General features: G+C 35.0%; 1 protein-coding gene across 10 annotated transcripts in view; it reads left to right on the top strand.

Annotated features, from left to right (window-relative positions):
- Positions 1-13,818, top strand: part of Dmd (dystrophin) — a 2,011,337-nt gene that overhangs the window by 1,942,141 nt on the left and 55,378 nt on the right. For 5 of the 10 annotated variants that reach the window (XM_077107047.1, XM_077107045.1, XM_077107051.1 and 2 more), the window contains 6 exons: positions 2,509-2,675; positions 5,209-5,320; positions 6,925-7,061; positions 7,766-7,804; positions 12,174-12,239; positions 13,345-13,410. In XM_077107047.1, the coding sequence (XP_076963162.1) occupies positions 2,509-2,675; positions 5,209-5,320; positions 6,925-7,061; positions 7,766-7,804; positions 12,174-12,239; positions 13,345-13,410 (587 nt within the window). Of the gene's footprint in view, positions 1-2,508; positions 2,676-5,208; positions 5,321-6,924; positions 7,066-7,765; positions 7,805-12,173; positions 12,240-13,344; positions 13,411-13,818 lie in introns of those variants that run through there. The other 5 variants (XM_077107046.1, XM_077107052.1, XM_077107054.1 and 2 more) reach the window with 2 other exon arrangements.

Raw genomic sequence — 13,818 nt, 5'->3', positions numbered from 1 at the left:
ATTGGTTTTGGAATAATCACTGCCCCTCAGTTCTTGGCAAAAGCAAATGAAAAATTGTCTATGGAGAAGGTATTTATTTCCATTCCAGGGTTCAGAGTATCTACAGAAAATATTTTTAAGGTCATTGTAGTACACAGGGAAAAAAATAAGCGGTTAAATACATAAGAAATTAAGGTGAGTGGCAACAGCAGAAATAGCAGACTGCCGAAGCAGACCCATAATAAATTAATATTTGAGAATTATTAGATTATTTTTCAAAAACTCTTTATGCTGTTACAAAAATGAAAGACAATATTGAAAAATATTGGCAGGAAAGTACAACCTTGGGAATGACCTTAAAAATGACAAAATAGGGGCTGGGGTTTTGGTTCAGTGGTAGAATGCTTGCCTAGCATGTCTGCGGCACTGGGTTCAATCCCTGACACCATGTAAAAATAAATAAACAAATAAAATAAAGGTATTGTGTCCATCTATAACTAAAAAAATATTTTAAAAAATGACAAAATAGGGCTGGGGTTGTGACTCAGTGGTAAAGCGCTTACCTAGCATGTGTGAGGCACTGGGCTCAATTCTCAGCACTACATATAAATTAATTAATAAATAAACTAAAGGTCCATCAACAATTTAAACACTTAAAAATATTTTAAAATGACAAAATAAAGCCCAATGCAGTGGTGCATGCCTATAATCCTAGCAACTGGGGAAACCGAGGCAGGAGGATTGCAAGTTCAAAGCCAGCTTCAGAAACTTATTGAGGCCCTAAGCAACTTAGCGAGACCCTGTCTCAAAAAAAAAAAAAAAAAAATTAAAACTGCGGGGTTCAATCACCAGTACTCCTGCTGTTCCCCGCTCAAAAGAAAAAAAAAAAAAAAAAAAAACCTGACCAAATAGAGGGTTGGGAATGTGATTCAGTAGTAGGGCACTTGCCCAACACCATCATGTGCAAAGCCCTGGGTTCCATCTGTAACACCTCAAAAAATAAATAGAGAAGAAAAAGAAATATAGTATCTAAAATTTTAAACTGTTTAAGCAGATTTGATGCAGTCGAGGAGAGAAATGAATATTCAATCAGACAACTGGATAGAAGGAATTCTTAGGAATGAATGCAAAGAAGGATTACAAAAAGGCAAAAGCTAGGGAAGTCCTGTTCAGAAAAATGGAGATTGAGAAAGTCGAACATTTATCCAATCCTTTAAGCAGAATAGAGTAGGAACAGAGAAGAGGCACTGTTTGTTGAGATCATGACTGAGAAGATTCCAGAGCTGATTAAGACTCTGAGCACATGTTTATGAAGCCCAAGAATCTTAAACCAGTATAAATAAAACCATAGAAACACAACACAGGAAAAAGATAGATTACCTTCAAAGGAGCAACTATCAGCTCTACTACTGATAAGATGCAAGTGGACTAATATTTCCTTATACTAAAATAACAACAAACAAAACCCCAAAGTCTTTCAGTTAAGAATTCTATACCCAGTGATTCTTGATAGCTATCAAGAATATGGATTTCAGAAAAAGAGAGGTATTTTAAGATATCTAAGACTTGGGAAATTCATCATTAATAACCTAAGGATATACTTGGGACAAACTGATCTCAGAGGGAAGATTTGAGGTTAAAGCAGGAAAAAAAAGTAAATAATATTATCTAACATCTAACAATTTAAAGAATTAAGACAATTTTGTGGGGTTAAAAATATAATTAAAGTACAATTAAAATAAATTCCTACAATAATGTGTAAGTCCAATGATTGGTAAATGTATTTTGAAGTGTTCTGGATGAATGGTATTTATTATATTTAGGCTTTAAAAGAAAGAAATAGACAAACAATAGGACACCATGGGAAATTGTACTATGCCAAGTAGTATTCTAATCAGGCCAGGAGGTTCTGATTCTAGTATCAGCTTTGCCATCAGTTAGTTGGAGAGCCTTTGAAAAGTGAGTTCTCTGATCTACATCTCTGTTTTCTTGTCTGTAAAATATGACGCTTTGGAACCTGATGAAATTTTAAAGCCCCTCATTATGATTCTCTGAGAAGTGGATCCTCTAGGAAAAAAAAATCAATAGTTCTGAGTTGTTGTTTTTCTTTCCCCTCCTTTGAAATTTTATCAATAAAGACTTGCATTTTTCTTTGGGCTAAGATAGATAGATAGATAGATAGATAGATAGATAGATAGATAGATAGATAGATATAGATATATCTGTTCAAAAATGGGAGACTAAACATTGACTCACTCAGGGGTGTATTTTGCGGTACTCTCCCTGTGTGTTGGTTTGGTTTGATTTCCTTGTCATCTGGTAGCCAGAAAGAGTGATGGTAGTTTACTAACACCTGAGGGATAGGTGGCTTTTGTGGATGTTAGAGGGACATTTGTAGAAACAAGCTGTGAAAAGAGGCCCTTCTTATGCAACTATTGTTCTTTCTTTTTAACTTATTACCTGAACTGATATATGCATCCTTTATTTTCTCACCTCTTTTTGTCCTCTTTCTCCCTCCTGTCTTTGCAGGCTAATAATAAACCAGAGATTGAAGCTGCCCTCTTCCTAGACTGGATGAGACTGGAACCCCAGTCCATGGTGTGGCTGCCCGTCCTGCACAGAGTGGCTGCTGCAGAAACTGCCAAGCACCAGGCCAAGTGTAATATCTGCAAGGAGTGTCCCATCATTGGATTCAGGTATTAGGAACAAACAAAAACTGCCTTTTTCTGCCTTATCATTTCTTACTTTTTTATGACTCAATCTTTTATCTCCTGTGCCAGTTGCTGTTAGTTTGTTCTTCTCTAAAGTGGTAGAGAAGGTGATCAAGCCGGAACATCAATCACTCCTGTCACTCCTCCCATTGCTGGGTTATTTTGGTGGATCTGACTCATTAGGCAGATGTCCCTTTCCACCTTCACTCTTCTGCTCTTCAGAACCACATTTTTGGTTGAACAGGACTGAGTACCTTTCTCCACACAGATCTTTGTCTGTCAAGGGCATACAGATTAACTGTACCTCCTCCTTCCTGGAACCAAAACATTTTTATCCTCTCTTTCTTTTTTCATGGTCTTTTCTGTTTATAGAAACTCTCCAAGAATCAGTTATAAAACTAAGAGATGATTCTATTCTGGGGAGGAACCATTATGGTAGCTCAGTTTCTTTCTTACTCACTTGGCAGCACTTTCTTTCCCTTTTAGTAATGAGAATTGTTTCAAGCATTCTAGAAGTTCCTTTATCTTTGAGTCCGATTGCACTCTTCACACAGTATCCTAATGAACTTCTGAGGGAATAGAAAATATGCCAATAAATGAAAGACTCACAAAGTAGCTAAAGAAAGAAAGAAAGAAAATGTTTCTTACAAAGGTGAGATAAATAGGAAACATAGCAGGTTATTCTTTTGATGTTCTTAAAATGTTCTGGAAAACAACTGACCCTTAAATCTTTAGCCTTGTTGACCTGTTTGAGGAAACAGGATATTTTTTAAATGAATGCATCTTATTTAACAATAATCCCAAATTCTAATTCTGAAAGGATATGTATTTAAACATCTGAATCAACATCAAGGTTTCCATAGTGATGAATGAACTACAAAGTTGTAAACTAACTATATAGTCTATGGCCCATTGAGAATCCACTTAGCAGCTAAGTAAATACTCTTTTCTAGTTTTGCCTAGATTTGTTTTGTTACTTTATTTCCTAATAACCACTTTGTACCATTTTTGTGTTTTTTTTTTTTTATTCATTGCATTTATCCTTTCCTACTTCATGCCATTTACAAAGAGGTCCTAACAAAAACCTTTCAAGGTTTCTAAAGCCTAGCTAGACAACAGTGAATAGGTAGCACTTTTCTTCCTGGCTTTGGCAAGTAAGAACACTGCCATGGGGGGTGAGGAGGGGAAACCACAGGTGACTACATTACATTTTTAACCTTTCGTTCTCAGCTTCCTTAGCAGATTGGGACTTGTATGCTACAGTGAAAATTTTTATAAAATAAAACAGGAGAATGTTTCTGAGGATCTAAGGGAGCACTTTTACCTTCAATTCATTTGCCTTTATCAAATTAGATTATTTTAGGAATCAGCACTCACCCCTCTCGAAAGATGGTTGAGATCTAAAAAAGGTAGCTTTTCTTCCCACTTTCCCATATGTGACATAAGGAATATGTTTATTTGAATTGGCTGAGGTTCTTATCTGAGAAAGCAAAAGACAGGAAGAGTGCAAAACAACCAATAGAGTATTATGAGGATGGAGGGAATGTACCAACTACTACTATAAATACATTCTTTCATCAAATCCAAATTTTATGTTTTGGGAGGAAGGGGTGCTTTACTTATCATTCATTGGTGGGTAATGTGGTGAGGGATTTCTGAAAAAAGAGATAAATAAAGATAGGCAGCTGGACGCAGTGGCACATGCATGTAATCCCAGCAGCTCAGAAAGCTGAGGCAGGAAGATTGCAAGTTCAAAGCCAGCCTCAGCAACTTAGTGAGGACCTAAGAAACTCAGTGAGACCCTGTCTCTAAATAAAATGCAAAAAAGGGCTAGGGGATGTGGCTCAGTGGTTAAGTGCCCCTGAGTTCAATCCCCAATACCAAAAAAAAATGTTATCATCCAAATAATTATTTGATAATGAATCACCTCAACCAATCAGAAAATTTAAAGCAAGACTTATTTTAATTGGAGTTCTTATTTCTTTTCTCTTATGGTATCACTTTATAATTTTTTTGGAGAGAGTTGCTTCAGGAAATTTTTGTCCCCATGATGGATAGGGGACACACAATGCATGATGGATAGGGGACACACAATGCATCTGTGTCCCCTATCCATCACGGGGACAAAAATTTCTTTGAAATTAGAGTATTGGATCTTCAAAAAAATTTCTTTGAAATTAGAGTATTGGCTCTTCAAAAGACTAAAAGACTAAAAGGTATCTAGTATTTTCCTACTTAATCTGAAAGAGCTACTACGGAAGTTTGATTATGAGCTGAGTTTTTCTTCCCTTCTTCCACATATTTATGGGATAATCTTTGTGCCAAAATGTTTTGATACTATATGAGAGGCACCAGAGATACCTGGAAGTAGGAAGTTAATCACTTACCTTGCGGGACTAATGAATATTGTATTGTTTTCAGAATTAAGACACTGTAGTAGAAGGCTTATTATTAAAGAGTGTTCTTTGGGAATTTGATTTGAAGAAATACATATGTGTTTGTTTTTATTCTTAACCAGGTACAGGAGTCTAAAGCACTTTAATTATGACATCTGCCAAAGCTGCTTTTTTTCTGGTCGAGTTGCAAAAGGCCATAAAATGCACTACCCCATGGTGGAATATTGTACTCCGGTAAGTCAGATGCCTCTCTACTAGAGGTCGATTTCAGGTTTTTTTCTTTCTTTTTTTTTTTTTTTTTGTATTGGGGATTGAACCCAGGGGTGCTTAACCACTGAGCCCTGTCCCTAGCCCTTTTTATTTTTTTTTATTTTGAGATGGAGTCTCACTAAGTTGCAGAAGCTGGCTTTGAATTTATAATCCTCCTGCCTCAGCCTTCTGAGCCACTGGGATTATAGGTGTGTTCCACCGAGACTGGCTGTATTTCAGTTTTGTATAAAATGATAGATTATATGTGTGTGTGTGTGTGTGTGTGTGTGTGTGTGTGTGTGTGTGTTTTGTTTTGTTCTGTTTTTGTGGTGCTGGGGATTGACCCCATGGACTCATGCATGCCAGTCAAGCACTGTACCACTGATACACATTCCATTCTTAATCATGTTTAATGCTGTGATTTATAAGTTCCCCAGCTAAAGTGGCTCAGATTACCCTTTTTCTTGCACACACGGAACATGATAGGCATTCAGTAAATATTGTTGAATGAATAAATAGTTGGCATGATTGTAGGGAAGATGTTTCACATTTCTTTTTCAGAATCCTAAAGGTTTTATGTAGAGGTCTTATGGCCAAGGGACATGTTGGGTATTGGGGGTGGTATGCAGGTTCCTCACAATTCATAACCTACTGCTTTCAATCACTATTGCTCATATTTTATCTCTGTGATATAAGAATAAATAATCCTTTAAATGTTTTATGTACTTAAAACTTTAAATGTTTACATGCTACCTTGTGTCATGTAGGTTTTATTGTTTTTACTCCGCTTTTACAGATAAGGACTCTGAGATCCTGAGTTTAGTTTGCCCAAAGTTTTATGAGTGAAAAATAGAGACTTCTCCTAAGATTACGTTTTAGGAAAACATTCAGTGGCTAGTAGAACTTTGATAAACCACTTGTGGAGTGGCAAGGACAGAGGCTTCATGGCCAGACAGAGTTGGACACAAATCTTATGTGAACTCTAGATGCATGCTATTCGAAGTATGGTCTGTCTGCCATACTTTATCTGGTGTTTATTAGAAATGCAAATCCTCTAGCTTTATCCCTTTATGTCCTAAATTAAAACTTGCATTTTAGCAAGATTCACAGGTGGCTCTTGAACACATCTCCTTTAGAACATGTCTTTCTTCCATCATCAGAATGATCCTCCCAGGTATTTAATTATCTTTCTATTATTTCTCTTAACAAAGGTAGTCAGTGATGGAGAAGGTACCATGCCATGAATAGCCTGATATTTTGTGGGTGAAGAATGATTTTCTATGGACTGGTTTCTTAAATACAATAAAGTGTGGTAAAACTTATAAACTTATATCATTCATCAGATAACCTTATAGCTTATATACTTCATTTATTTTTCATAATAACTTGTGGAAGTATTATTGAACCATTTTACAGATGATCGGTGCTTCAGAGAATAACTCCCACACCTTAGTAAATTTCAGGTCTGGTTTCAAAGCTGCATTTGTCTGGTTCCACAAAACAAGAGCCTTGAAGCTAAAGATTGGAGTGGTCATTTGTTGTGAAATCATACTCTCCTAAATCTGATCTCACCATGATTTCCCTTTTAGACTACATCAGGAGAAGATGTCCGTGACTTTGCCAAGGTACTAAAAAACAAATTTCGAACCAAAAGGTATTTTGCGAAGCATCCCCGAATGGGCTACCTGCCAGTGCAGACTGTCTTAGAGGGGGACAACATGGAAACGTGAGTAGTGGCCAAAGCAAAACAGACTGTCATTTGATGTATATCTGAGCTCCTGTCAGCTGAATTCCCTCCTTCACTCCCAAATGCAAACAGTCTCTTCTGTTTCTCTCTTCAGATTTACTGTAGCTGAAAAGAGAAAAAACAAGTTGATGTTCAATCATCATTTTCTCATGTCTCCCAACAATTGCCATTTCCGCAAGTTAAACTTTATCTCACAGGGGAAAGGAAAAAAAAAAAAAACACATAATAGCCACCAAATTGCCTTGGAAGGTTTTTAAGAAATATGGGACTGTTTACAAATGAGTGATGTCAATATTTCATTTTGATTTTTCCTCCCTCACAAGTCAGTAGATGTGTGTCTTTCTGTATCTGAATGTGTGGTCATCCCTAGTCCCTTTTTTTCTACTTGAGAGAAAATCTAGTCACCGAAAATTGCTTCATAGTAAGTAGTAATGATTCTCATGATCAAGCCAATGATGTTGTCACCTCTTTTAAACCTGTTCCTTATCTGTTCCTGTAACTCTGATGGCAGTCACACGGCTGTTTGTTTTTCTTTTAATTCACTTTCCACCTTTATTTGGCTGTTGCTTTCCATGGTTCATACTTAATTAGTTGGATTTTATTTCTTTTAACCTTTCAGTAATTTTTGTTGTGGCTGACTTTGCCTGTGTCTCTCTTCACCACCTCATTTTTTTGTTTTGCAGTCCCGTTACTCTGATCAACTTCTGGCCAGTAGATTCTGCGTGAGTACTTTTGCTGAAGGGCGCTGCTACCACCGACACATTCGCTTGCTTGATTTAAAAGAATTTTTTTTCTGGTTCTGTTTTGTTTAGAGGCATATTAATTTCCTTTCTTTCATTTTGATTTTTGTTTCTTCTCTTGATGAGACCTAAGAGTGCCGTCTACCATAGATCAGAAAAATTGGAGTAGGGTTTTCAGGTCCCCCTCTGGTTGAAATTCTGAATAGCTGAAATCTTGGCCTGAGTTCAAATTAAAATCAGAGAAAGGATTGGAGTTTTAGTGTATTCCTGGGAGACATGTTTATATATTCCTCAACCATAAGCAAGGAAGAGCCTCCTGATTACATAAGAGTGTTCTTTAGCCCTATTTCTTGAGATTTGGTGCTTTAGGGCCTTCAAAAGGGTTATGGTTCTTTCCTTAGGTCCTGTCATCATTGGAGTTTTAAAACTCAGAAGGGTCAATTTTAGAGTATGGTGTTGAGTTTGGCTGAATAATTTCAGTGTAGTGTGTGGACTTTTTATCATTATATATACTATGCTTTTGACTAATTTTTATATACATTGGTTTCTACATTTTAAACTAAAGTCATTTTACTCTCCTCTCCAAACTACCTTCAGTTCATAAACAGTTATATATTGACAGTGGGAAAAAATGTACTGTAATCTGTTATTACTACTGGTGTGTATTAATAATACTAATATTAGATACTGAGAGATGATTGATTTATCTCAGAGTTATAACATTGGAAATCTCTTTTGGGGCTGGCTGTGGTGGCTCATGCCTGTAGTCCCAGCTACTGGGGTGGCTGAGACAGGAGGATTGCTTGAGCCCAGGGGTTTGAGACCAGCCTGGGCAATATAGCAAGAACCCATCTCAAAAAAGAAAGAAAGAAAACTCTTTTGGGGGCCTGTGATTTATACATTAACAAACAAAGTGTACCTGTTTTAAAATGCTATTTTATGGTGTTTCTATAACAAATATTTGGTAATTCACAGTATGTTTTATCAAAATATTCATTTAAGGTCAGGTAGCTTTATTACATATATAGGGGAAATGACCAAATTAGAAGAGGGACTTGTGTAAGAATTCAGTTTATTTATTTTGGACTTTTAAAAATTAATCCACCACATTATTAGTTTAAGCCAGATCTTTTCTTTAAAACCCTGTATTGATAAATGCAAATGATTAATTGAGGTTTATTTTAAGTCCTTATTGTCGTAAATGAAGTAGATGACTTCCCTTTCTTTTTTAAAACTGAATTACTGTGCCCCTTAATTTTGAGATATAATAGCTATAAGTAGCAAATTGTCTGATTTTTCCTTAATCCTGAGCTTTAACAATTTAGGAAGTCATTTAGATTCAGTTATGCTCCTGGCCAGTTGGTAATTGTTTTCCTTAACTCAGGTAGTCTGTTTATAGAAGTTAGAATCTTTCATAAATGAGAAACTTTTTAAAAATTGATATACTGAAGTCCTGAGCTTGATTGGATCCTGCTAAGTAAACATATTTACTCTTGTGTTGGAGTTCAGTTTAACCAAGTAAGAAATCCAAAAGATAAGTATGCTGAAGTACTATTTTTTAAATGTATGGCTAGAGGTAGCACAAAAATAATAATAAAGATATCAAGCACTTCTTTAAAAGAAGGTACACATGAGCTAATAAGAGGAAAACATCAGGACAATCAGTTAAAAGTAACATTTTAAGTAGAGTGTGTTTGTCTTCTTTGATTTTGAAGTGCTTTAAAATTAATGCCATCCTTATGAAAGCATGTTTTCTAACAATTAACATACCCTCCATAATTCATCTTTTTGTGAAAAGGTTGGTTCCGTTATTTCAGAAGAGTGGGAAATTCTGATTTTGAGAAAGAAAACAAGCCAAATAGAATGAAGTCTGTGTTTTCTTTAGTACTATAATTTTATTATTACTCATAGGATTATAAGTAATAATGTATAAAATCTATTGTAAATCTATCCTATTCAGGCAGAAGAGTCAGGTCCTAATGTTTTATTTTGTAAGAATTCTTTTGGATGTTAATAGATCTTATGATGATAACAATATGTATTTAATTCATTCAATATGGATCACAGATTAGAAAGTTTCCTGAGATACAGATCTTTTGGGTTTTGCCCGTATTTGTCATATTATTTTAAACTAAATCTAGCTTAGGCCTTTTTTGTTTATCCATTACGTGGGAGTTATTCTGCTTTGAAATCTAGATGAATGAAAACTTATCAATGGAGGTTTTACAAAAGAGAAAATGGTGATAGGTAAGATGCCATTGGCAGAGTGGATTATTAATGGTAACAAGAAGTAAACTTTCTTGGTATATGGTTTTGTATTTAGGAGGCAGGAATTGGGAATAGTATTATTATCGCCCTTCAAAAGTGTTTTCCAAGGCTTATGTACTTAGTTTTATTTCTGCACTCAGTGTTTTTTTTTTTTTTTTAATTTTTACTAATTCTTGGTTTTTAAATGATTCTTCTCTGACCAGCACTCCCTTTTGGCTTATTTTCTGGTTTAATACGTATCTCTTTTAGTGTATATTTTTTAAGATTTCTGGTTATGCTGAGTTCCTATGCATACACATGCTGCAATAGGTGCTACATACATTAATAAGAAAAATAATGTGGAATTAATTATCCTTGAGGCTAAGAGTTAAAGCTCTAAGATTTTCTCTATAAGACTGTATTCATGTGCTTTGGATTTACATGCCTGCTTTTCTTGGTATAGTTTTGCTCCAAAGTCTTGGGTTTTCTTTCCTCTGTACAGTACTACAGTAGCAAACTATTGTAAGAGAAAATTCTACTAATGTATTTTCATTGATGGTGGCCTTTTAGCTTATAAAAATAAGTAACTGAATGACTGATCTATTCCAGAAGATAATGCGTATAAGTCAAACAATCCAAGTATTAAATTATCTTTACCTGCAGTGAAAATTTCAAAACCTTAGCATTTTGAAACAATGGGCTATTCCAAGACTCTAGAAAATTAGCAGATTAACTCTCCAAAAATATAGTGAGGATTCACATGGAAATCTTTGGATCTGCCTATTATGTTGGGTAGTCATCCTTTTGTTTCCTCATGAAAATTGAAACATCTTTTTACTTGACCTAGACAACATTGATTTCATAAATAAGACTTTTATCTCTCAGGGAAGTCTTCTAGTTCCCTAGTTATTTGCTGTAGTGTGTTGTAATTATCTTATGATAATATATCTTCATTAAGAAATTTTAATTTCTAGCACACTTCTTATGTAAATCTAGTTACAAGTAGCTACTTTTTCTTTCTTCTTTTTTGTTTTTTAACCTAAGGAAAAATAACATATTCTTCTTAGTGTTCACACCAAGCCCTTGAATGCTGCTTGAGCTTTAGGTTCAAGAAGAGCCCTTGCTGAATACATTACTGTTGACTTTTGGATTCTGTGTCAGGAGAAAAATGGAAGAGACCTTTTGTTCTATTCCAATTAAAACAAAAAGCACAAGCCCAAAACAGGTTTTTCCCCACCCCTAATATTAATCCAAAAGATAATATAAAAATTTCCAGGAAAATTAATAGTTCACATAGTAAAAATATAAAAATATATGTTAACCCTACCAAAATTCTAGCCTATGGAGCTAAGAAAAGGTAGCAATTTTTTATTATAAAAAATTATATTGACTACTCATGCTAACTTTCCTCTTGTTTCTCATCTGTATTTTAGAATATGGCTAATAAAAATATTTCACATATTGTGACATTCTATTGAATCAGTAATTCTTTTTTAAAACATCATAATATAATCTTGGGTCATTCTGTTTTGTTCTAGAAAGTAGTAATATGTTCCTGCTGTTAATTTGGCAGATATATTCCTTGTGTAGAAAATTCCACAGAACAGTACTATGGGAAATATTAAGAAGTCTTGGACTGGAGTAGCCTCTTTGAGACTAAAATGCTTGACTGTAAATGTTTTAGGCAAACCTATAGTTTGCAGTCTGTAAATAGGCAGCTAATAAATGGCTCAGTCATAAGTGTTTAAAAATTTAAATCTCATAGTGATTTAACACAATTTCAGAACTATAGGAGATGAGATACTCCAAGCTTAGGAGGACAAAATGCTTCATAGAGATTTTCTCCCCAGATCTTTTCTGTAACCAAACTTTCCAGAAAATTTTTGATCTTTGTGGCTTTTAAAGAAAGCAGAAGTATGAGAAATCATCTCTCCAACCTGGATTTTAAATTCTTGATGCTAAGATACAGAAACAGTTTAATGTATATTATCCGTAGAATTAAAACAAAAGCATTCTAGGCCATGTATTTAACATAACTGTGTGGTGGGTTTTTTTCTCCATTAATGGATGGTATCTGTGACTAATCACATTTTCTGCCTTATAGGCCTGCCTCGTCCCCTCAGCTTTCACACGATGATACTCATTCACGCATTGAACATTATGCTAGCAGGTATGAGACTAGTTGAATGCCAGGCAAATATTGATTGAAGTAACTAACCAAGGAAAGCTAACCAATAGTAATTTTAAACAAATCTTTTCTTCCTCCATCTTGCCTAATTTCTACTAATCAACTTGCCCTCTAACGTGCATGCCATTCCACTGCATGTTGTTTTTGGAAACCAACAAGAATGTTGGTCCAGAACAATCTTCCCTAACCCTGGCCTTTAAACATTTCTGGTAGCATTGTTATGTTTTGTATACTGAGCACACTTACCGAATTGGCTTAAAAATCAAATCATCTAACCTCCTTAGAAAACTGCTAGACTAGACATTAATCTGTGAAGAAAAGATACTATGTTATATGGAGAATATGAAAGCGTCAGCTTTCCATTTGTGTTTATTTTATGTGATACACTATACAGAAGATAATAATTAATTTTCCTAACTCTTGGACCTTTCTATCCCACCTCCTTTGTATTTGACATAGTTTTATACTGAAAACCTGAATTACTAATTATAAAATATCTCATGCTTGTTAAAGAAATCTGTAAGAGTTTGATTAACTTTTTTTTGTTGTTGCCAAAAGACTTTATCATTCTCTGAGGTAAAGGAGGGCTTAAAGGTAAAAATTGGTGGCAGAACATTTAGTGACTTTACTGTGAATCCATCCTTTATCAATATTCTGACTTTGAACATGCTTACCAATTGTGAAAAGCATTAACTAGCTTTATAAGTCTGTCATCAGTAGAAGGCATTAATTGTCTTGAAAGACAAAGGGTAGTGTAAGGTATGGGGTGCATTTGTGGTTAGGGAAGCTTTTCTTCTGAAAATAAAAATCTGTTCTCAGTGAAAGGAAGATGGACCTGTGGAAATAAAACAGCAATGAAATACAACTTCCCTTAGAATTTATATCAGAAATGTTAAGCTACTCACTTGCTGTGGTCTACTACACACTGCTTCGTATGGTTAAGCCAACACACACATCCTTTAATTTGAAGGATTCCTTTCTCCTCTTGCCATGATTTATCCTTTAGTTTTCAGGAATGTTCGATTAGGTCTTGAATAGATTCTAAGAAGTCACATAAGTTTTAATGAGCTTTTACGTTTTTTATCAGGCTAGCAGAAATGGAAAACAGCAATGGATCTTATCTAAATGATAGCATCTCTCCTAATGAGAGCATGTAAGTATCCCATCTCTTTTTACAAAATGTTCCTGACAATGAAATTGCTTGGAGGGATTTAGAGGTAGGATAGCATAGGATATAGGAATTAGCATCATATTCATTTGATCTTTCAAAGAGCCATTCATTTACTGCTTTTCTTTTAACTCTGTAACAGCCTGGCACAGAATGAGCTCATTCAGATTCAGGCATTATCAATATTCCAGAGTAGTAAAAATCATAGGCCCTGTTCTTGTTGAATCTTATTTAATACCATATTATTACCAATTGCAAGAGTCCCAGACACTTATACTAAATGCTTAATCTTTTACCAAACTTCCAGATATTTAAAAGGATAGGATACTAATTTTAAAGTAATGGCTATGTAGTATTTTTTCCACCCCTGGGGAGTAGAAATGTGATCTTGCT

This window comes from Callospermophilus lateralis, chromosome X (genome assembly GCF_048772815.1).
Source record: "Callospermophilus lateralis isolate mCalLat2 chromosome X, mCalLat2.hap1, whole genome shotgun sequence".
Taxonomy (NCBI): domain Eukaryota; kingdom Metazoa; phylum Chordata; class Mammalia; order Rodentia; family Sciuridae; genus Callospermophilus; species Callospermophilus lateralis.
This window is presented reverse-complemented; position numbering and strand designations above follow the sequence as displayed.